The following is a 22,657-nucleotide window of genomic DNA, read 5'->3' on the forward strand; positions in this document are numbered from 1 at the left end:
CTACATACAAAGATGGCTCGGCTGACCACAAGTGAAGCATGACTGAGGCAATTATGCTATGAGGCTAACGATATGATTCCTATTCTACTTTCAGCATGAATTAATAAGAAGTTCTCTCTCGTTCGTTAAAGTTCCTACCTGCCATGTCAGGACCAGGGCTGATTTGTCCAGATCCTCGGCTGCCACGGCGACGGCGTCCACGCTGGTGGAGGACAGAGCCTGGGTTTTGTTCCCGTACTGGTCCATCAGCTCTAAGTCTGGAAGAGAGAACTACTGTGTTTGCCATTCTGGTAGGTAACCAAGTCCTCAATGTCAAAGGACCTATCGCTAAGCCACGCCCCCTTTGAAAACCCTGACTGACCGACCGTGACTGAATGACATTCAATGACTTACAATGGCGGGAGTTCAAATTTCTGATTAGTAGAAGTAAGTAATATACATTTTTTTTTTTTAAGATGACAAGAATATTTAGTCTAGAAGCTTTTCACCTGAATCAGATATTAGCGAGTTGTTTGTCTGAGTTTTCTGCCTGTAGTGACTTTTGCTGTGATATGATTGGACAGTTTCTATTTTGGGGTGTGGCTTAGTGATAGGTGCATTAGGTGTCAGAAAGTGGTGAGTTTAAAGTGTTGTTGTTTGAATGTGATCTGATGCTGGTCAGGCCCAGAGACTCACAGATCTTCCCTGACAGGACCTCTCCCATCCTCACGCTGGTGTCGGTTAGCGTGGCCTTGATCTGTTTGGGCTCGTCAGGGCGAGGCCTAGAAAACACACACACACACACACACACGCACACGCACACACACGCACACACACACACGCACAGACACACACACAGACACAGACAGACACACAGACACACAGACACAGGCACACACACACACAGACAGACACACAGACATAGGCACACACACACACAGACACACAGACACACACACAAACACAAACACACACACACACACACACACACACACACACACACACAGTTCTTACGACCGTTCACACTCTCCAATTGGCAGTGGAGAGGCACAATGAAAGCCCACTTGTTGCTGCTTTTACAAGCTAATGAACAGAGAACAACAAGGACATGTTACGCTGCTCCAGTGTTCCTACCCACTCCCCATTAGGGGCTGAGGGCTTTGCCACATCATTAAACAGCGTTAGACCGTCACACTTCTGAGAGTCTTGTTTCAACACTACGGAATGCACACTGCTGAGTATCGAAGACACCTCTGTAAACATTAAAGACTTTTACAATCACGTACTCTCTCTGGTCAACACAATTCTTATGCAAAATGAAAAACAACAGGCTAGGCTCTCAGCACCACCACAGTGAGATTGGAACCAGCGTACCAGATTAAAACTAGGGATGCTCCGATTTATCGGCCACCGATTTAAATCGGCCGATTTCACTCCAAATGACTCGATCGGTGATCGGCAAAAATGGCCGATCGCAAAAACCGATTTTTTTTATTTTTATTTTTTCCTGGGGAAGACAGATAACTGAACAGAAAACATAGGAGGACGTAACAGTATGTAAACCATGAAGGCCACGTTTATGATGTCTTTTATACAGCCATATCGACTGACTTGGGCTTCAGGCCCTAACTGGGTGATAGGCCAGACCTTTACTATGCCATAAAAATGGGTCTGCGTTTGCTTGGTGCCTAATGGATCAAAACTTTTGTCTAAAAAGCAAAAAATATGTAGGCTATCCAGTCAGTAGGCCTACAGTTATGTATTAAAAAAAAAAACGGTATCGGTATCGGTAGATCTTGAGGGAAAAAATCGGTGATCGGTATCGGCCCCAAAAATCCAGATCGGAGCATCCCTATTAAAACACCACCTTCCTGCCACTGACAAAGAGGAAAGCCCCAAAAAAGAATCGCTTGCTAAGCGAGACCAGGACTTGGAGTCCTCAACCCTTATAATAAGTCAGCTCCTCAGCTCCTCTCCCCACATGGCCGAAAGTAGATGTAAAAAGATAGCAGCCAGGACATCCATCAGCGCCAAAGCGCTAGCACTAATGGTGATAAATGGGGGTAGTGGTGGTCTAGTGGATAGTGAGTTGGACTTGGGATCGGAAGGTTGTGAGTTCAAATCCCGCCTGAAGCCACACCACTACTAGTGTGCCCTTGGGTAAGGCACTTAGCCCTCAGTTACTCCAGGGGGAATGTCCCTGTAATTCGTAATTGTAAGTCGCTTTGGATAAAAGCGTCTGCTAAATGGCAAAATTATTATTATTAATTATTATAAATGGATATCGCTAGCACTAACGGTGGTCTAACAACGATGTGGCGTGTAAGTAGCGGCAGCCCTGAACCTTAACACCTGCGGAATTACTTCGAAAACAGTTTACTGTGACTGTGTTTCTCCACGCTGTCTGGAATTGTACCTAGCTTTCTTTTTCCAGATCTACACGATTCACATGGATGGATGACCTATTTTGAGGTAAAAAACGGCTAATTTAGCAGAAAGGTGACAAGTTTGCACCCCTGAGTAGGAGAGGCTTACAGGATGGTGAAGGAGGTTTCCACGGAGACAGCCTGGTCCTGGTAGCTCAGCTGGTAGAAGTGTTCCTCCTTCACCAGGGTGGGCACCACCACGCTGGGCAGCCTCCCCTGGGACAGGTCCTCCACACTGACCTCCGCTGTCCAGTTCACCTGGAGGAGGACACACATAGAGACACAGACACAGACAGAGACACACACACACACACATACACACACACACACACAGACAGACAGACACACACGCACACAGACACGCACGCACACAGACACACACACAGACACAGACACACACACAGACAGACAGACACACACGCACACAGACACACACACACACAGACAGACAGACACAGGCACAGACACAGACAGAGAGACAAAGACACGCACACACAAACAGACAGCGACAGACAGACACCCACAGAGACACACACACACACACACACACACACACACACACACACAAAACAGGAGTCAAGAACATCATTTTATACTAACAGCAGATGAACTAGCATGACTAGTTAAGACAGGACTGTCCTCGGTTGTAAGACTTAAGTTGACAAATTGGATGAGTGATGATGTAATCTATGGGTGCTTTTTAATTTATTTTAATTTTATATTTTGTTCTTTTCTCTGTATTATTTCTGTTTGATGACAGCAAGACTTATTTGGTGATATTGTTACCATTTTATACAAAAGTTGTATAAGTCAAGAAATGTGTTTATTGAAAAATTCTATAAAAAAAAATAAATAAAAAAAAGACAGGACTGTCCTTGGTTCAGACGGCGTTACCTTGATCATGCCGGCGTGCTCGGCCGTCAGCGGCACCTCCCGGCCTCCCTCGTCGTACATCCTGTAGTGGAGGTTGTCAAGGACGTCGCCCGCCGTCCAGTCAATCTTCTCCTTGTCCTTCAGCAGCATGGCGTCCTCCCCCCCCTCCTCCTCCTGGCTGTACACTTCCAGCCTGGACACCCGCCTGCTGGGGACCACCCTCAACTCCCTCTGCACCCCCGCCACACTCTTCTGACTCTGGGGGGGGGGGGGGAAGGGGGGGTTGGGTTGGTAGGGCAGGGTCAAATTTACATTTACATTTTTACCATTCAGCAGACGCTTTTTATCCAAAGCGACTTACAATGGACCTATCGCTAAGCCACGGCCCCTTTGAAAACTCGGACAAACAAACAACGCTTCACTGACAGCGACTGACTGACTGAATGACATTCAATGACTTACAATGGCGGGAGTTGGCAAATTTCTGATTTCTGATTTACCCCAGCAAGTAATAGACATGTTTTTTTAAAGACGACAAGAATATTTTGTCTAGAAGCTTTTCACCAACAGATATTAGCGGGTTGTTTGTCCGAGTTTTCTGCCTGTAGTGACTTTTGCTGTGACATGATTGGACAATTTCTATTTTGGGGCGTGGCTTAGCGATAGGTCTATTAGAGATTGATAGGGACACAGGGACAGTCTCTCTGGAGTAACTTAGGGCTAAGAGCCTCAGTCAAGGGCACACTAGTGGTGGTGTTCCCAGGTGGGACTTGAACTCTTGAACCTTCTGATCATCACCAGTCCAACTCAATATCCACCAGGCCACCCACTACGCCATTATTAGGGCGGCAAAATTCCTGTAAGTTTGGGAAACTTTCCGCTAATATCTCAAGTTCACATATGGAAACCTTGGAAATTATAGGAAAGTTTCCCAAACTTATGGCCATTATCAGGACTATCACCCATGGAGGGGGGTATAATACGTTGTCCCGATGTTGACCCAGTGATTCAAGTTTTTTTGGGGTACAAACCCAAGGGAGCATTCGTCAGGTGAAAGGGGATACTTACGGGGATGTCGAATTTAGCTTTAATGGAATGCTCTCCCTTCATGTTCTTCAGGTTGATCCTCTTCACCACCAGCCTGCCAACTCCCGTGTTGCTGCAGTCCACCTCCACCGTGGTCAAGGACCCGGGAGTCCCCTGCAGCTGAGACGCGAAAACACGACAAACACGGCGTCAATGGAAGGCAAATGTTACCATGAGCCGACTTATTATCGTACATTATACAACAGTTAGTTCTGACCAAGTAAATTGATTGGACAAGAGGCATTCCATGAGTTACGATATACAGTATAACAGCACTGGGACTTTTAACTATTATGTATCACTCCGCCGCACAGATGTTCTACTAAATGGCCGTTAATTAGACGACATGTTTGTGTTCAGGTTACTAGGCAACAGTCCATTTGAAGTTCAGTTGCGGAACTATTTATTTATTTTATTTATGATTAAATAAACAAACAAATCATTATCTCTTGTCGCTTATTACTGTTAACTAATAAATCGCGCTGTAGAACTGTTGTATAAAAGCAATATCACACTCGAGGTCGTGCTGTTATACTGAATATCAGCACGGCTGTGATTCGGTCTTAGGTACGAGGCCTATTCACTCTCGTGTGATATTGCTTAATTAATCACATGAGTAATCTATCAGGTGATCTATCTTGGGAGCTGGGTTGAACCCGACATTGAAACAACAAACATCCTATTGAGCAACGCCGTGTATCTGGAAGGGGAGAGAGGCTCCAGGAATCTGGGGTTGTCTATGGGGGGGGGGCATTCTGCTGGCAAACAGCGAAAAGCTCTTTAGCTCAGTAGGAAGGAAAGGGATGGAAACACACAGTTGTGAAATTGGCAAGCTGACTCCAGGGATGTCCACCAGAGCTGTTTGCTGGTGAATTGATTGTTAATTTCCCTACCAGAAGCCGTCTCCAGAGTCCTTTCCAATTCCGATTCTCGGAAACGCCTTTGGAGACGAATTATGGTGGAAACCATTCATGGGCAACAGCTCTGGTGGACATTCGTGCCAATTGCACTCTCCCTCAAAACTTGCAACATCTGTGGCATTGCGCTGTCACTGTGTGATAAAACCACACATTTTAGAGTGGCCTTTTATTTTATTTATAATCATGCTGTCCAATCAGCATCTGGATATGCCACACCTGTCAGGTGGATGGATTATCTCGGCAAAGGAGAAGTGCTCACTAACACAGATTTTTAACAAATTTGTGAACACAATTTGAGAGAAATGGGCATTTTGTCCTCTACCAGGATAACAGACAGAGTTACCCTCTACCAGGGCAACAGACATAAAGAGGCAAGAACTTCAAGAACTTCAAGGGCTTCATAGAGCAGCTCAAGGCCGTTCTCCCCCAGGAGATATGATGTTTCATAATTCCTACCAGTGGCTCAAAATAGTTCCATTTTTAAAAACAAAAAGATGATGTTTAACAAACCAAAAACAGTTTGGGAGTACTCTTAAGCCATCTGTGATGGATTGATTTCGTTTAATGTGATAGTTTAATGTGTCCTAAGCCGTGTGACACTCAAACACTCAGAGTTCAACACTCAAAGTGTCCCAACCATCCCCACATGTGAGAGGACTGCCTCCCAGACGTAAAAAGTCCCTTTGTCTTTCGATGAGTGTTTCTTATGAGCGGATGAAAGCCCATCAGTCAGATACATGTAAAATAACATGACAGTCGATTATGGGAGAGAGAGAGCGATGGTCGTGGCCCTCCAGGATCACAGGGGGCGGCTGTGGCGCTGGAGGTAGAGTCACCGTCTAATGATCACAAGGTTGGCAGATCAGAGGTTTTTAGCCCCGGCTGGCCACATGTTGAAGTGTCCTTGGGCAAGACACTGAATCCCAAAATTGCTCCCAGTGAGCGGGCCAGCGCCTTGCATGGCAGCTTGCCGCCATTGGTGTGTGAATGTGTGAATGAGAGGCCGTTGTAAAGCGCTTTGGAGCAGCTTTGGAGCAGCAAAAAAGGCGCTATATAAGTGCAGTCCATTTACCATTTACCATTTACAGGGTTCGACATTAACTTGCCCGGGGCAAGTAAAACATTTGTGGAGTGAAGATATTATTAAAGCGTACGCGCCTGTCGATCACCCGTCGCATCACGTACGCTTTAATAATATCTTCACTCCACGATCATCTAGTCTGGTCTGGCGCCTGCGCCGTCCGTTGTTCTTCCTGTACACCGATACACAGATCCAGGAGCGTCATCAACCTCTAGGGCTGCCACAAACGATTATTTTCATAGTCGACTAGTCGCCGATTATTTTAACGATTAGTCGACTAATCGGATCATAAATTACAGCTTATCGCACAATTACTCAATCGCTCTTATTTAGCTATCATCTTCTAAATCAGCTTCTAAATTTAGCTTGAAGTTGTTAGTTGTTGTTGTAGGCATGTGCTAACTAAAAATAAAGACAATTAAAATGATTGTTCACTCAAAAATAGATATTTTAATGAACTTTGCAGATTTATTTCTGGCATCACTTGCATGTAATGTAATGTAAAGAGTAGTAGAGAGTGCAAACTGCTGAGTAAAATGAGGTAGGCTAGGCACTAGGCAACCAAAAGAATACAAAAACAAAAATAAATACTTGTACAGAGTACAAAAGTTTTGCTTTGCTTCACTCATCTCATAGTAGAACGCGCCTTCTTAGCACTGTAACGTTAAGACAACATTTTTAGCTATTTGATAAGTATCGCTTTGATGACAATGTTACAGCACATAACGTAAAATAATGTAAGAAGGCTTTTAACGTAACGATATCGTTAGCCAATAACAAGCTAACTAGCTTACCGAGACGAGCCATCTTCTTCCTCGTCATCTGCCACAACGTGCTTCCTTTTTAGATGCTCGCGCATCATAGACGTGCTGCCATGATAAGCGAGTTCAGCTTTGCAAATTTTACATTTTACATTCTTTTTTTCAACGTTGTGGTTGAAATGCCCCCACACTTTAGATGTACGAGGACAGGAAGACATTTCTCTGTTTGTTTTTCCGGGGAAGTCACGTGTGCCCCGGATGACCGACACTGCGCATGTACATCAAAGACACTGGGAGACGCTAGCCAGTGGCAGCTTCAGGGAAGAAAAACGAATGCTTATCGAATGAAATGTATGGTCTTTATTGTCATTGATATAGTACAGGTACCAAACAACGAAATTTGGGAGGGGGGGCTCCCCTGGTGCTAGGGGGAAAAAAAAAAAATATATATATTTCAGCTCCAAAAAAACATGCGACGACGTCGATTACCAAATATGTCAGCGACGATTTTGGTAATCGACGTCGTCGCGACTAGTCGTGGCAGCCCTACGCAAACAAACCCGGCGAATTTTTTACTTGGCCAGGGCAAGCGTTAATGTCGAACTCTGGACCACCACCGATCATTCTCTCTGTGACATCACTGATCATTCTCTCTGTGACATCGACTGACACATTACATCTCACATGACCCGAATAAGTTTGAAATACTACTTTGGCAGTGTGACACCGCCTCTCCCACTCGTATGTCCCTGAGACAGGCCTGTCTGTTCTGTTATAGCCCATGTTTTTCATTAGTCAACTGCTGAAACTTGGAAACCAGAAGTACACACACACACCTACACACACACACACACACACACACACACAGTCCAGAAATGACATGAGAACACACAGGCATACACGCACACACACGGTCCAAGTATGACAACATTCTTCGAGTGCTTAATGTGGCCTAACAAAAACATGATGCTATTTACTTCTCTTGGAGAGATCAAAATTACTTGTGTCTATTGGAATTCAATTCTATAAAAAAAGGGGGGTGGGGGGGTTGGAAAGGAAGCGGTCATTTGTATGAGTGTCAACATCCAACCCAAATCTCCTGGTGGAGCTTCAGAGGTCTGACAAAACTCACTGACACGGGAGTGAGTAGTAGACGTGTGTGCTGTGAGGTCCCTAGGACCAGACTCAAAACCAGAGGGGATAGATAGAGCCTTCTCTAAAGCAGCCCCTAGGCTCTGGAATAGCCTCCCCCTCCACGTCAGATCCACCCAGAGCATCGAGGCTTTTAAAAAAATGTGCTAAAACACATCTCTTCTCCCTGGCCTTTGACCTGAGGTGAGCCTGCCTCCCCCACAACTGCACTTTTTGTATTGCACCTTTTTTGTTTGTGTATTTTTTATCTGTTGTTTTCTCTTTTACTAGTGTTTTCTTTGGGTACTCTTTTATTAGTACTTTGGGAAGCTGTTTTTGTAGTTGTAAAATGTGCTATATAAATAAACATTACTTACTTACTTACTTATTTACTAGACATGGGAAGTTGGGAATAGGAAGGGCAGTTGTGTATTCCTCTGCTTTGCAAGTAGGGATGCAACTAACGATTATTTTGATAATCGATTAATCTGCCGATTATTTTAAAAAAGCGGGGGGAAAAGATTTTTATTTATTATTGTTTTAATTAAAAAAGATTTCTTTTGCAAATTTTATTTTATGTTTTCTAAATCAGCCAGGCCTATACATATACATGTGCAAAATGAATAAGTATTAATAAAAAATACAAAATTATATAAATAAAAAAGGCTTTGCTACATCAAATAGGTTTAACAACAGGCCATGGACTATGGCGGTAGATTGTTTCAATAAAGTAGTTGAACTCTAGCTCAATACATGCATTGTTTTAGGTAATAACTTTGCTTAATGTAAAGGTCAGTAACCCAAAGTGCAATATAGGCTACAGACAAGACACTCATGTTTTTATATAACAGATATGCTCCAAAACAATGCAATGTGTCCTCTCACTCCATACAATAGGCTAGGCGACAGTCAGTGCCTCACTCTAACTCACGGGTAGCTTGGTAGGCTACCACTAGCTAGCCTTTAGCTTATCACCTCTGCTCTACCACTGACGTTAGCCAGCTAGCTAAATACACTTGTCATGCAATATTGAATTCATGAATGCGAGCAAACACTCACTGGCTATCGCATTACATTACAGTCATTTAGCTGACGCTTCGCCAGAACTCACACTAACGCATTTGCATGGAGAGCAGGAGACCATGGAAGGGCTGAGCCCAGCAGGACTTATATAATAAAACAATAGGAAGTTAGCTGTAACCCTCCTCTATAGAAACATAGTTAGTGTAACCCTCCTCTATAGAAACATAGTTAGTGTAACCCTCCTCTATAGAAACATAGTTAGTGCTCTGGTTCTCAGCACAGCTACGCAGACTACAGCTGGACGAGCAGCGTAGTGACAGTCAGCTAGCGGCAGCAGCGAGCTAACCCTGCTAGCTAACTCACTAGCATGTCTTGACAGCAGACAGCAGACAGCTTCACTCTCAAGGCTTTTGAGTAGCATGATTTAAATGTAGCCGCCGCGCCGGTGTAGGTACCGGATTTTCCCACTTTTCCGGTTCCGGTCATAGGTTCTGCCCTTTCCGGCCATAGGTAGCGCTATGATTCGCTATGATTCGCGATGCCTACACCGGCCGCAAGACAGCGTGGTGTGCGTCAACAGGAAGTAGGTTTGTTATGGAAATAAAACCAGATAGCGATTTAATCGATTCGTTGTTGCAGCCCTATTTGCAAGACTTCATTTCACAGCGTATATACAGCGTCAGAGGCTAGCTGTGAGACATCTGACCTTACCTGGCAGGAGACAATCAGCCTAGGGTGAGCTGTGACGTTTCCAGCTTCATCGTGGACTTCCACATCGAAGGTGATACACGACCCGTTCTCCACAGTGACTGGGTGGTCCTCAGGTTTCACTTTGAGGGTATGTGGGTTACCTGTGAAAAACACAAACACAGGTGATAAAACACAAATCGAATGAGTCCTATTATTAGGGATGCCCCGATCGATCGGCCAGCGATCGGAATCGGACGATATTCACTAAAAAATATGAGATCGGGGAAATCCGATAATGCTTTTTCTAGTCGTCGATCACAACAACCGATCAATGACCATTGATCATTCTTAGAACGAACGGGCACCTGTCACTGAAGCTACGAACACAGCATTGATGAACGGTGTGGACCTCAACTCTCTTGCCGTCTTTCTCTTATCTGAAATGTCCACAAGTTCCATCGTTTCGAGGTAGACGGTAAATCTTTCTATCCATCTCCCCGACGGAATCAGGGGCTCGCCGGTCACAGACAAGAAAGGTGCCGGAACTAAATCACAGGCCACCTTCTAGAACTCTCTAGCACCTTCTTGAGCTCTCTAGCACCTTCTAGAACCGTCTACCACCTTTTAGAACTCTCTAGCACCTTCTAGAACTGTCTACCACCTTCTAGAACCGTCTACCACCTTCTGGAAGTCTCTACTACCTTCTAGAACTGTCTACCACCTTCTGGAAGTCTCTACTCCCACATCAATTCCAGTACCACTCTGTTAGCCCGGTACTTTAGTTGAGCAGCTCAAAGAAGACTGGAGAGGGTCTTATCTATCTCACGGCAGACCCATCCTCTGTGCTCATGACCGGGGAAAGATGTTCTATATGACCAAAAGCTCACATAGCTTGCAGTTTAACAACAGTCATAACAACACACAATGCTTTTTAGCACCAGTCATGGCCATCACTTGTTTGAGACTTGATAAGAGAATGTTTATGTTTTGTAAGTTTCTACGGTGCTGGTGGTGGGAGTGAAAACTCATCCTCACTGCCAATGTTATATTCCAGAGGCATGAAAGAATTGAGGCCCACACTGTTCAATGCTGTGTTTGTAGCTTTAGTGACAGATGCCATTCATTCTAACAAAACACACACACACACACACACACACACACACACACCGTTAAGTATATAGCACACATACCGCGAAGCATAACGTCAGAACGTGACGTCACAAACACAGAAACACACAGTTGTCGTACATAAGTCGCATGCTCATTAACCTAAACGAGCCACTCTTGCACGCTTGTTAAAACTAAAATATGTCGGCATTGTGGAAGTATGTGAGACAGATGTCACACATGCCATCTGCAATCTGTGCAAGGATGAAATACCTCGTGGGGGAGCTAAGGTAAAATCCTTCAACACAACCGATTTAATAAAGTATCTCGTAGCGGATATATATTATTTATTTATTTTGTATGCAATAATGCAAAGCGGTTCCAAGACATAATAATGTCATATGGGCTATTATGAGGCAATGTTATAGCCATTGTATTTGTTAGGCAATTTTGTTTGTTCTTTTACAGCCTGGTAATAAATAAATAATGTGTTATTTAATTCACATATTTCTTTACACTACACCAGATGTTAATTAAAAACACAAATCTATAAATTAAAAAATGTGTCTATACAACAATTTAAAAATAAATTTAAAAAGATCGGTATCGGCAGATATTGCTCACAGATTATCGGTATCGTTGGCAAAAAACGGTTTCGGGGCATCCCTACTTATCATGTGTGCACATACCCAGAGTTCTGCTTGTAAAACATTGTTTAGGATAGGTGGACTAGTGGCCTGGGGTGGTCCGGTGGTCTAGCACCGCGGTCTACACTGCACACATATGCCCATGGGTTCGAATCCGGCCCATGCCCTACTGACATGCCCTCTCTTCCTTCTTCTCCTTACTTTCCTGTCTGTCTTCACTATATCTGTGCAATAAAATAAAAAATACGAGTGGGACTGCCCCACTCATATATTATATATAAAATAAAAAAAAAGGATAGGTTGATGTATTTTCCCATCCCATGTTGCCATCCTAACTACCCCTTCAAGCACAGCTGGACAGCATCTGCAAGTTTGTCACCAATCACTGTTAAAAGGCCCTGCCAGGATCCCCCCCCCCCTTCCAAAGGGATGTTTCTTCTCACACCAGACCCCCCAAGCAGTCGCAGTCGTAAATCACACAGCAGACAATGTTTTTAAAACAGAAGGCTCCAATAACTAAGAATACAAATGGTCCATTCATTGTGAGAGACAGAATTAAACTGAGATCTGTTTAAACAGAAGGCACCAATAATTCATAATACCAAACGGTCCATTTATTGTTTAACAAGTTTTAAAAAGTTACAAGTTAAGCGGGGCATAGTTGAGACAGGCCTCAGGGCGCAGTTGTTCAAAACTTTTAATCTGGATCAGAATGTTCCTGGTTCTTCTTTTTGCTATCCAGGATCAGATCTATCTGATGATTTTGAGTCGTATACAGCACTCAAGTTGAGGGGGGATGACATTTTTACCAAGGCACTGACACTGAAATCACTGACGCTGTGGGGATGCTAAAATTGTCCCCATATGATAAAATCCATCATCCCCCCTGATTTTCTTTTACAACTGGAGTACTCGTCGTCTAGGGGAAATCAGCCAGCTTGATCTGATCCTGGATCAGAGAAAAGAATCGGGATCATTCTGATCCAGATTAAAGGTTTTGAACAACTAGGCCCTGAATATCCACATTGTCATCTTCCACATACTTCAGGTACAGAAGGAGAGTTACACTGATTGCTTTGTTGAAGGCTAGTGAATCAAAGCCAGTCTTACCAGGGAGAAGGCTGATCTTCACAGTCTGGGTGTCCTGCTTCAGGCCAGGCAACACCACCTTCACGTCATATATCTGACAAAAGGAATGATTTGATTACAAAAATTGCACTTATATGTACGGTATGTAGAATATGTATCCACACACACACACACACAGTCAAACGTTTGGACACACTTTCCCATTCAATTGAATGGAAAAGTGTGCCCAAACTTTTGACTGGTACTGTGTATGTGTGTGTATGTATGTATGTATGTATGTATGTATGTATGTATGTATGTATGTATGTATGTATGTGTGTATGTGTGTATGTGTGTATGTGTGTATGTATGTATGTATGTATGTATGTGTGTATGTGTGTATGTATGTATGTATGTATGTATGTGTCTGTGTCTGTGTCTGATATATATATATATATATAATGTATCATATAGGGTATGTTTGAGAGAGCAGCTTTCTGTGGTTCATCTGGTACAGCAGTGCACGTAGGCAGACCAGTGTCTCTGACCAGTGTCTCTGACCAGTGTCTCAGACCAGTGTCTCTGACCTTGCACTGGTAACTCTGCATGTTCCCTCTGGCTCGGACTCCTCTGATGGTGAAAGTCGTCCCGCTGACGTCCGCCCCCTCGTAACTCAGATCGAGGTCACTGAAACACCAAGACACCAGCAGCTGAGTAAGGTGGGGCGCAACATCTGGCACATTAATCACCTGACTGGGCCTAATGACTAAGCATTAGACAGGGTTCCCACACCGTCATCAAATTCAAGCACCTTTCAAGGACTTTCAAGACTCAATTCCCTCAAATTCAAGGACCCAACACGGCATAGTTTGAGACAGATCTGGATGAGAATTTATATAATAGGAACTATCCGCTCACAGACAACAATTAAAAAGAGAGGCTTGAATGTGTGAACACTAGACGGTCTCTTGCCTTCTCTACCACAGCACAACAAAACAATTTATCGTGAAATATGTGTAAAGTTAAGCAATACAGAGACTTATTTACTAGTTCCCCAAAAATTCCCCACCAAAATCCCCCCAAATAAATTACACAGAAGGTTGTAATTCATTCATTGAGACTGTTGACAACACAACTATTCAGTGCGTCACTCACCTACATTCCAGAACAGGCTTGAGTTTAGGAGGGGGTTGAGCTAGGTGACCATACTCATCCACCAGCTCCAGGACGAGGTCGAAGGGCACTCCTACGTGGAGAGGGGTCGTCAACGCTCCCACCACAAACCTCTCTGCACTGCCCTCTGAAGGAGAAGGGATAAAGAGAGTGGAGGAATGGTTAGGAAACAATCACGATTGGCTACTGGGAAGTGCGTTCTATATATTCTACATGTGTTGCATATCAGTGCTTCATCACAGCTGAAGTTGACCTACCTACGATGGAGAACTGGAGCGTGTGGCTGGGTAGCTGTTTCCCCCCCCAGACCGTGGCGTTGCTTTCGTTGAGCACCGTGTTCAGGTACAGGGTGTATTTACCCAGCAGGCTCAGGTTCTCTGCAATAGTAGTGACAGTTGTCTGAGGCTAGGCTAGCTGTCTAACTTCCATGGGCATAATGGACCTATCGTTAAGCCACGCCCCGAAATAGAAATTGTCCAATCATATCACAGCAAAAGAACAACTCGCTAATATGGTGAAAGGCAGATGGTGAAAAGCTTCTAGACGAAATATTCTTGTCATCTTTAAAAAAAAACATGTCTATTACTTGTTGTGGTTAATCAGAAATTTGCCAACTCCCGCCACTGTAAGTCATCAGGGTCGGTCAGACAGTCACTGTCAGTGAAGCGTTGTTTGTTTGTCTGAGTTTTCAAAGGGGGCGTGGCTTAGCGATAGGTCCATTGTTCCAAAACGAGATTTAACAGAGGGACAGCTAAACAAGTAGTAAAGCATCCAAATTCAATTAAATAAAGCATTCAAATCTCAATGAATAAAGTGAAGGGTACCCATGGTTTTGAACCAGAACCCCCACTTTGCAGAATATTGAGCGATGTGGGAGTTTGTCTCGACATCCCCGTTAGTGCCTGCAATTAGAAAACAATTTACACATTGTTACACACTGACACATGGACATTACATTTGCGACTTGGCATGAGCTATCTAAAGAACAACAAAACTTTAAATCTTAACAAAAAACATACCGTGTCGAACTACTTTTAGCTCTACTAAAAGTTTATGAGTGGCTGTTGGCATCTTGGAGATGGACTCTCCTTTCTTGTTCAGAATCTCCACCTTCAGCGGGCCTGAAAGAACAGGAGAGGGAGATCTTACTGTCAACAAAACATGCGATATTCAAGGTACTTTGTAAGAAAACACGTATTTACTGACAAGTATGTTATTCTGGTTTATACAACAGATAGATCCGGTCCATTGTCTCTATTGGTCAGTTTGGTTCATTGTCTCTATTGGTCAGTTTGGTCCATTGTCTCTATTGGTCAGTTTGGTCCATTGGTCAGTTTGGTCCATTGTCTCTATTGGTCAGTTTGCGTTCCAGCCGTGCCGATATCCACGACATACGCACGGCTAAATGGAATGTTGACACATCTTTTCATATCACTCCACGTTTGTAGATATTACCGTTATCGAAGTTACATTCTTACCGTTGCTTAGCAACCGATAAACAACTGTTCAGCGGATGAATACACTTACAATAAAACATAGTTCCGTTAAAATACATTAATTAAAAGTTTGTCTTGTCTTTCTTTTGTGAAATATTGATAGATAAATGTGGTAACCGTTGTATAAAAGCATTATGGAACGAGAAGTCGTGGTATATCGTGGATATCGGCACAGCTAGGGGGTGTAACAACCCCGCTAGCTGTGCCGATATCCATGATATACCACAGCTTCTCGTTCCATAAAGCTTAATTGGCAGATTGCATTGAGCTTCAAGGGAAGGTGCAGGGGCGTGAAGTACTCTGTACCTAGATAGGTCCCTGCTGAGCGCACAGCATTCGGGGGCCAGGCGTTGACTTCTGGCCACATCACGTTCAGCTTCTCTGGGAGTCTGGGGCAGAAACAAGAACGTCGCAAGAACGACCCCATCGGTATGTGTGATAACAAAAAACCCACCGGTGCACGAGGTTAAATCCAAAATGAAATCTCACTTGGCTAGTTCCTCTTCTATGCTTTTCTTTATGCTGGCATTGGTGACTGTTCTATCGATTTTGGAGATGGGTATCGTCCTGACCTCATCATAGAGTGCCTTTGGTTCCTGTAGAGAGAGAGAAATTATTCAGCAGTCCAAGTCCAGTCAATCCAAGTCAGTAGACCAATAGGTAAGTGCATGCACGTTCCTTTGACTCAAAGTGTATGAGGTATAAAGTGCTAGGCATTAGGCACGTAACATCCATGCTGTATAAACACATGACAACCGTCCGTTATTTCCCGAACTTTGCCCGAACCCCACGCGAGGACCCGGGGAACAACGGTATGCTCCCCGCGGCTGATATCAGACTGGCCGCGGGAGTGAGTGTTGAGGGAGAGAGTGTTGAGGGAGAGAGGAGACGGCAACCCTCGCTCGCCATAGACTGTATCCCTACTCGTCTCTCCTGAGCTCGGTTGTAACGTGAACCGTGGAATACGGGATATGTTAGATGCTTTACAGTAATTCCCCAAATGACCAGAAAAGAAAGTTAGATTTGTCGCTGGTCGCTTTTGACTAATTAAGTCGCCAAGGGGCTCTGGAAGTTGGCAACACTGGGAGTGCGTTCTTTAAACTTCCTTGGGTACGTTAATGAAAGGTGCTGATTGGCCGAAAAGTAGTTAGGTCAATCAGCGCTCGATTGCTCTTTCTTAAGGACCCGGATTATGGCCAGAGATGTGCCACTAGAATCTGAATTTGAATTACTGACTTAAAATGTCATAAAAATACAACAACATCTAAGTTAAAGTGATTAAAGTGTGTTTTATTGGCATTAAAAAAAAAATCAATATATATATTATACTTTTTTTAAATTCTCGCGATAATATCGTGGATCGCGATTATTTTGCCCACGATAATCGTGACATGACATTTTCTAATCGTCCCACCCCTAATCATATCTCACCATGGCCACCTGCACCTGCCCCCCTGTGGAATAGACATCCCCTTCATGGTCCCCGTAGAGCAGGAACTTAAGTATGGAGCCAAAGAAGATGGGGTGCGTCTTCTGAGACTTAACCTAGAGGGAGAGGGAGAGAGAGACAGGCTGTGACATCTCAGCACTAGTATGACCTAGTTCAGCATCAGACAGAAAACAGACACTTCAATATCATTTCATTAACACACTGAACAGTGTTATCAAACAATGTAGACTCTCTTGTTGGGGGCGGCTGCGGCGCAGGAGGTAGAGCCGGTGTTTAATGATCACAAGGTTGGCAGATTGGTGGTTTGAGCCCCAGCTGGCCACATGTCGAAGTGTCCTTGGGCAAGACACTGAACCCCAAATTGATCCCAATGAGCGGGCCGGCGCCTTGCACGGTAGCTTGCCGCCATTGGTGTGTGAATGTGTGTGTGAATGGGTGAATGAGAGGCCATTGTAAAGCGCTTTGGAATAAGGAGCTATATAAGTCAGTCCATTTTTTGTTGTTGTTAGAAGAGGAAGTAAGGAGGCTCACGTATTGGCCCGTTTTGTACGTCCTGCCGTCCCACTTGATGGAGGAGAAGGTGGCCCAGGGGGACTGCATCTTCTTGGTGGGCACGTCGGTGCGTTTGATGATGCCCTTGAAGCCCACGAACTTCACCTGCTTGTCCCACTTCTCATGGCAGGTCTTCAGCCACTGGGTGAACTCCTTATCGATCTTTACTCTTTGTTCCTGGGACGGATAAAGACATGTAGGCTATGGTTATTAACACAGCAATATTGTAATATTCGAAGTCACTCAAACGTTAGATTAGATTCAACTTTACTGTCATCGCAGAGTACAAGTACTATACAACGAAAGGCAGTTCAGCATCCAACCAAAAGTGCAAATAGTCATATAAGGGCATGATATAAATAGAACAAGAATGGTAAATCTACAGTTTGTTTTCTACTGAATGGTAAATCTACTGAAATCTGAAGATTTGTCCGAGGTCTAGGTGGTAAGAGATATCCTGAAATGGCCTGTTTGGTCAGATAGTTATTTTCATTTGTGATATAAACTACTTGGTCAGAAAAGTACTGTGGTTTCTTGTCATTTATGACATTCCTGAAGAAGATCCATTTTCTACAGGAAGCCATGTGAGATTTCTATGCATTTCCAAAACATTTGTGCGCATTGAACAGACGATGAGGATCATAAAATCCACGCAGCTACCTGGCCTTTGACGACACGTGTGAAGAAGGTATCCTTGTTCTTTAGCTGCAGCTCCAGGTCCATGAAGGTGAGCTTGTTGGTGCTGACCTGGAACCTGTCGTTGGTGAACAGCACTCCCGAGATCCTTTTGTAACAATCTGCAGGCAGCTTGGCCGCCTTCTTGGGACAAGCGCACCAGTCAAACCTGAAACACACAAACACACACAAACATTATTTCAAGTAAATAGTATTGCCTGAAGAAGGTATACGACTGAAAGCTTGCAATAAACTGACGTTTTTTTGCACAGTGTTTGAATGTGCGGATGCTGTTATTTTGAACTCTACTGATACTCTTCAGTTCCAGCACCTCAACAAAGTCTGATCACGGATGAGCGGTGGTATTTTCACTATTAAGAACATAGTATTAAAACAACGTCAAAATGTTTTAAGTCAATACAATATTTACAATTGTCTGTGTATATAATGTTGACAAGTGTTCAAATGTGATTTTTGTGTCAGACCCCAGGAAGACTAGCTAATGTCCGTAACAAAGCTCAATCCTCAACTGCAGAATGCCCAGAAGTGTTAAATGAAGACCTATAGGCTGACATGTATTAACCCTTTGATGGCTGCTCATCCCTGGTTAATGTGATCACTCCATCACCTTTTGCACTACAAATGTTTACATTACTACCTTTGTAATACTGTATATTGCACATTGCACATGTCTCCTTAAAGTCCTTACTCAGAGACAGTTGTGTATGGATGGGATGAGTCTTACTCAGAGACAGTTGTGTAGGGGATGAGTCGTCCGTTCCAGAAACACTCGAAGACGGGCCTCTTCCCCCGGGCCTCGTTCTTGATGATCACCCCGTCCTCGTCGTCCTCATCCAGGCATGCTGGTAGTGGCAGAAGGAACACGATGAAATCAGATCAAAACATCACTATCATACAAAACATAACATAGACAATAATAAGAAATAACAATCACATAGATCAGATGAACATACGTGTGCTGAATGCTGCACTTACAGTATATAATTATACATGTCGTTAGCCTCATAGGCAATTATGCCAAGTCATATTTTGGCCAAATTTAGATATCTGCCTAACTCTACTCTCCTAACACTGCTGATTCACTGTGCGTTATTGCCTATGCCGTCAGCCTATCAGAATGCTTGTTACATTCCAAAATCACTATCTGCCCAAGTCATCTCTTTGACATAGGCATTTTTGACACTACATACAAAGATGGCTCGACTGACCACAAGTGAAGCATGACATAGGCAGTTATGCTATGAGGCTAACGACATGTAAAGGTTCTGTTACCTGGTACGGCAGAGGGGTCTTCGGGGTAGGTCTCCCTGTCGTAGAGGAAGGGGTGGTATCTCAGGAGCCCGTCCACCGTCCCCTCCTTAGTGGCGTAGGCCTTAAACTCAAACGTGTCCGCTGACGAGTTGATGTACAGCGTCTGCATGTCGTTGTCGATCTCTCTGAGGTTCACCATGCGAGGGATCTTGGGGAACTTTTCTCGAAGGGAGATCTGATTGGCCATGAGGGTTAAATACACATCATAACATCAAGATATAATCAGGACTAGATGTAATCGTCTTTATCACGTTTTTATTGATTGGTTGATACATTTACTATGCAGACAGCGTCTGAATATACCGTATTGACCCGAATATAAGACGACCCTGATTATAAGACGACCCCCCTTTTTCAAGACTCTTTTGAAGGAAAATGCCTTTTTTGAAGACCAAATATTTTTTTATAAAGAAAATAATTTAATTTGTATTCACATTGAATAAAACAATGTAGGTTATTTTTATCATCTTGGGGTATGGGCATATATTCGTTACGTTTTTCAGTCACGTATTCACACACCCTCCTGTCAATCTCCTGGAAGCGGCCCCATCACCTGTCACTGGGGTGTGTGTGAGAGGGAGAGGGAGAAACACGGTGGCTCGCGTCACAGTCCTTTGGCGCCATACGTTGTTGTGAATGAATATTGACGTGTAAAACTCTAGGGCGCGAATATAAGACGATGCAACTTTCTCTGCCGTATTTCCGGGATAGAAAACACATCTTATATTCGGGTCAATACGGTACATGTTAACTTTTCCAAAAGCACTTTAAGAGGTGTAACTAAATTGGACACCACTTACCTGAAAGTCAATCTTGGAGTCATTGGATGGATTCTTATGGGTGGCTTTCATGTCATTCCCGTCTATGCCGTGGATGTAATAATGATACAGGTGACTGAAATAAAGCAGATTGAAACCGATAAACAAACAGCAAACAGCAAAGGGGGCGGCAATGTAGTGCTAACCGGACTGCATGGTGTGTATGTGGAAGGCATCGGGGGGGGGGACTCACGCCAGTTCTCTGGTCCACTGGAGGAAGTCCTGTTTGAGGAAGGTGATGTGTTCAGGCTGTACTCCCGTGATCACCACAGCGGTGAAGCTCTCCTTCCCAAACTCCTCTGAGATGAGGCCGTGGAGGAAGCGCTCCTCCTCATCTCTGATGTGGGACGTGTCGCCCACCTGTCAGGGGGTCAGAGGTCAGAGACAGTAACATCGTGGGGCCTGATTATTTTTTGTTGTTGTTTGACCACCCGCCCTCCCCAAAATGCACTATGACACCAACTTAACACTAAAACAGCCGTTTTTTTTTTAACCTACTATAAGAGCCAAATGACTCCCTCTTTACAATGCTACGCTGCTATTTACACACAACGACCGCTAGTTGGCCGCTTGTAAATTAGCCTGCCTCCTACACAGAAAAACGGCAAAATAGCTTTATACTAGCTTATCCTGAAGTGATTTAGAAAATGTAAGGATACTGGGGTGGTAGAACGCACATATCTAGGAAATGTTATGAAAGGAGGGTCCTGAAATTTGATTGAGTGCAAAGATATAACTTTTTTTTTTACTCACAGGGGTCAAATGATTAAGTGTTAAAGCTGCTTCAGAGTGATTGGTGACTGATGACTGTGACTGTTTTACACCGGACGACCGTCTGAGGTCACAAGAATCCCTTACCTTCCTGTTTCTGATGAATCCACTATAGATGTCCTCCTTGTTGCGCTCCTTCCTCTCAAACTCCTCCTTGGAGAGGACCAGTTCATGGACGTCTGGGGAGCCCGCAGGTCTAGTGATCATCTGCAACACAGACAGACAAGTTACAGAACAACTATGGAAGTTATAGGCTGCATGTCAACTTTACAATTTTGCAAAAAAGAATGAGCTAATATTTGGTAACCTTTCATATAACCAAGTAATAATAATAATAATAATAATGCATTTTATTTGTATTGCACTTTTCATTCAAAAGAATCTCAGAGTGCTACAGAGAGAAAAAACAACAACCGTAAAAACATAATAAGTTAAAAACAAAACAACGTAAAAACATAATAAGTTAAAAACAAAACAACCTAAAAACATAATAAGTTCAAAACAAAACAACCTAAAAACATAGTAAAAATAAATAAATAAAAGAAAGTTGGCCAGAGTTCAGCACCTACCCTGGTCGACTGTCCAATGTAGAACACAGCTTGTTTTCCTCCCACTCCAAAATAGGATATGTCGCTGTTGAGGCTCCGCGGGACCGGGTCAGGGCGGATGTACCCAGCATTATCACTGCAGGGAGGAGAGAACACGATCAAGACTGGGCAAAGGAAACATTGGTTTTCTTTGAGTTTCCTTAAGTTGTTCCCTAGAGTTTGTCAGACTCTCTCCTTGTGTGTGAGTTGTGAGTTGTGTGGTCAAAAAACTATTCCCGCCCCACGGTGGTGTAGCGGTCTAAGCACTGGCCACTAGTGCATGCTGCCCACCGGGGACTGGGTTCGAATCCCAGCTCGCCAGATCCGGATATGGCTGGGGCACACACGGGGAGCGGCGTATTGGGCGGCCGCTCCCGAGGGCGGTATAGGAGTATTTCCGGACAAGGATCCGTCGCGCAACAGCGCCCCCGGGGTGCCGGAATAACAGGTGCTGGGCTCGAGGAGCCAGTCAGCTAGTCTGCCTGGCGGCCTCTTCTGGGACTGCCGGCCACGGGGTCGTGCGGCGGATCCTTCGCAATAGGCAGGGGGTAATTGGATGCTAGGTTGGGTTCAATTGGCTACCAAATTGGGTGAAAAAGGGATAAAATCTGAAAAACAAATTTAAAAAATAAATAAATAAATTATTCCCTAACCCAGGCCTACCATGGATGGAGGGAGCGTGGAGAGTCTCAACTCTCCGATTCCTGGGGGTGCACATACAGGATGACCTGTCCTGGAAGACCAACACAGCAGCCATCATCAAGAAGGCACAACAGCGGCTCTAATTACTGAGAGTCCTCAGGAAATACCACCTCAGACAGGAGCTGCTTGTGACCTTCTACCGCTGCACAGTGGAGAGCATCCTCACCTACTGCATCTGCGTGTGGTTCTCCAGCTGCACAGCCGCAGAGAGGAAAGCGCTGCAGAGAGTCGTGAGATCGGCCCAGAAGATCATCGGTAGGGTTGGGTACCGAAAACCAGTACCGGTAGGTACCGGTTACTTTAAATTCG

At 44.2% G+C, this 22,657-nt stretch overlaps 2 protein-coding genes across 2 annotated transcripts in view; one reads left to right on the top strand and one right to left on the bottom strand.

Moving 5' to 3' along the window:
* Positions 1-22,657, top strand: part of chmp5b (charged multivesicular body protein 5b) — a 495,962-nt gene that overhangs the window by 207,413 nt on the left and 265,892 nt on the right. The window lies entirely within an intron of this gene.
* smchd1 (structural maintenance of chromosomes flexible hinge domain containing 1) overlaps positions 1-22,657 on the bottom strand; it is a gene marked incomplete at its 5' end in the record, with an annotated part of 46,090 nt that overhangs the window by 13,030 nt on the left and 10,403 nt on the right. Inside the window, 23 exons of the mRNA XM_080544169.1 lie at positions 139-257; positions 676-761; positions 2,515-2,663; positions 3,300-3,536; positions 4,347-4,484; positions 9,992-10,131; positions 12,835-12,907; positions 13,380-13,479; positions 13,948-14,092; positions 14,223-14,342; positions 14,790-14,867; positions 14,985-15,086; positions 15,768-15,850; positions 15,951-16,057; positions 16,893-17,006; positions 17,443-17,640; positions 18,124-18,307; positions 18,884-19,001; positions 19,432-19,645; positions 20,271-20,364; positions 20,482-20,648; positions 21,147-21,266; positions 21,629-21,743. Coding sequence (XP_080400295.1) covers positions 139-257; positions 676-761; positions 2,515-2,663; positions 3,300-3,536; positions 4,347-4,484; positions 9,992-10,131; positions 12,835-12,907; positions 13,380-13,479; positions 13,948-14,092; positions 14,223-14,342; positions 14,790-14,867; positions 14,985-15,086; positions 15,768-15,850; positions 15,951-16,057; positions 16,893-17,006; positions 17,443-17,640; positions 18,124-18,307; positions 18,884-19,001; positions 19,432-19,645; positions 20,271-20,364; positions 20,482-20,648; positions 21,147-21,266; positions 21,629-21,743 — 3,001 coding nt within the window. The remainder of the gene's footprint in view (positions 1-138; positions 258-675; positions 762-2,514; positions 2,664-3,299; positions 3,537-4,346; positions 4,485-9,991; positions 10,132-12,834; positions 12,908-13,379; positions 13,480-13,947; positions 14,093-14,222; positions 14,343-14,789; positions 14,868-14,984; positions 15,087-15,767; positions 15,851-15,950; positions 16,058-16,892; positions 17,007-17,442; positions 17,641-18,123; positions 18,308-18,883; positions 19,002-19,431; positions 19,646-20,270; positions 20,365-20,481; positions 20,649-21,146; positions 21,267-21,628; positions 21,744-22,657) is intronic.

Source organism: Nansenia antarctica, assembly GCF_963989245.1.
Source record: "Nansenia antarctica genome assembly, chromosome: 13".
Taxonomy (NCBI): Eukaryota; Metazoa; Chordata; class Actinopteri; order Argentiniformes; family Microstomatidae; genus Nansenia; species Nansenia antarctica.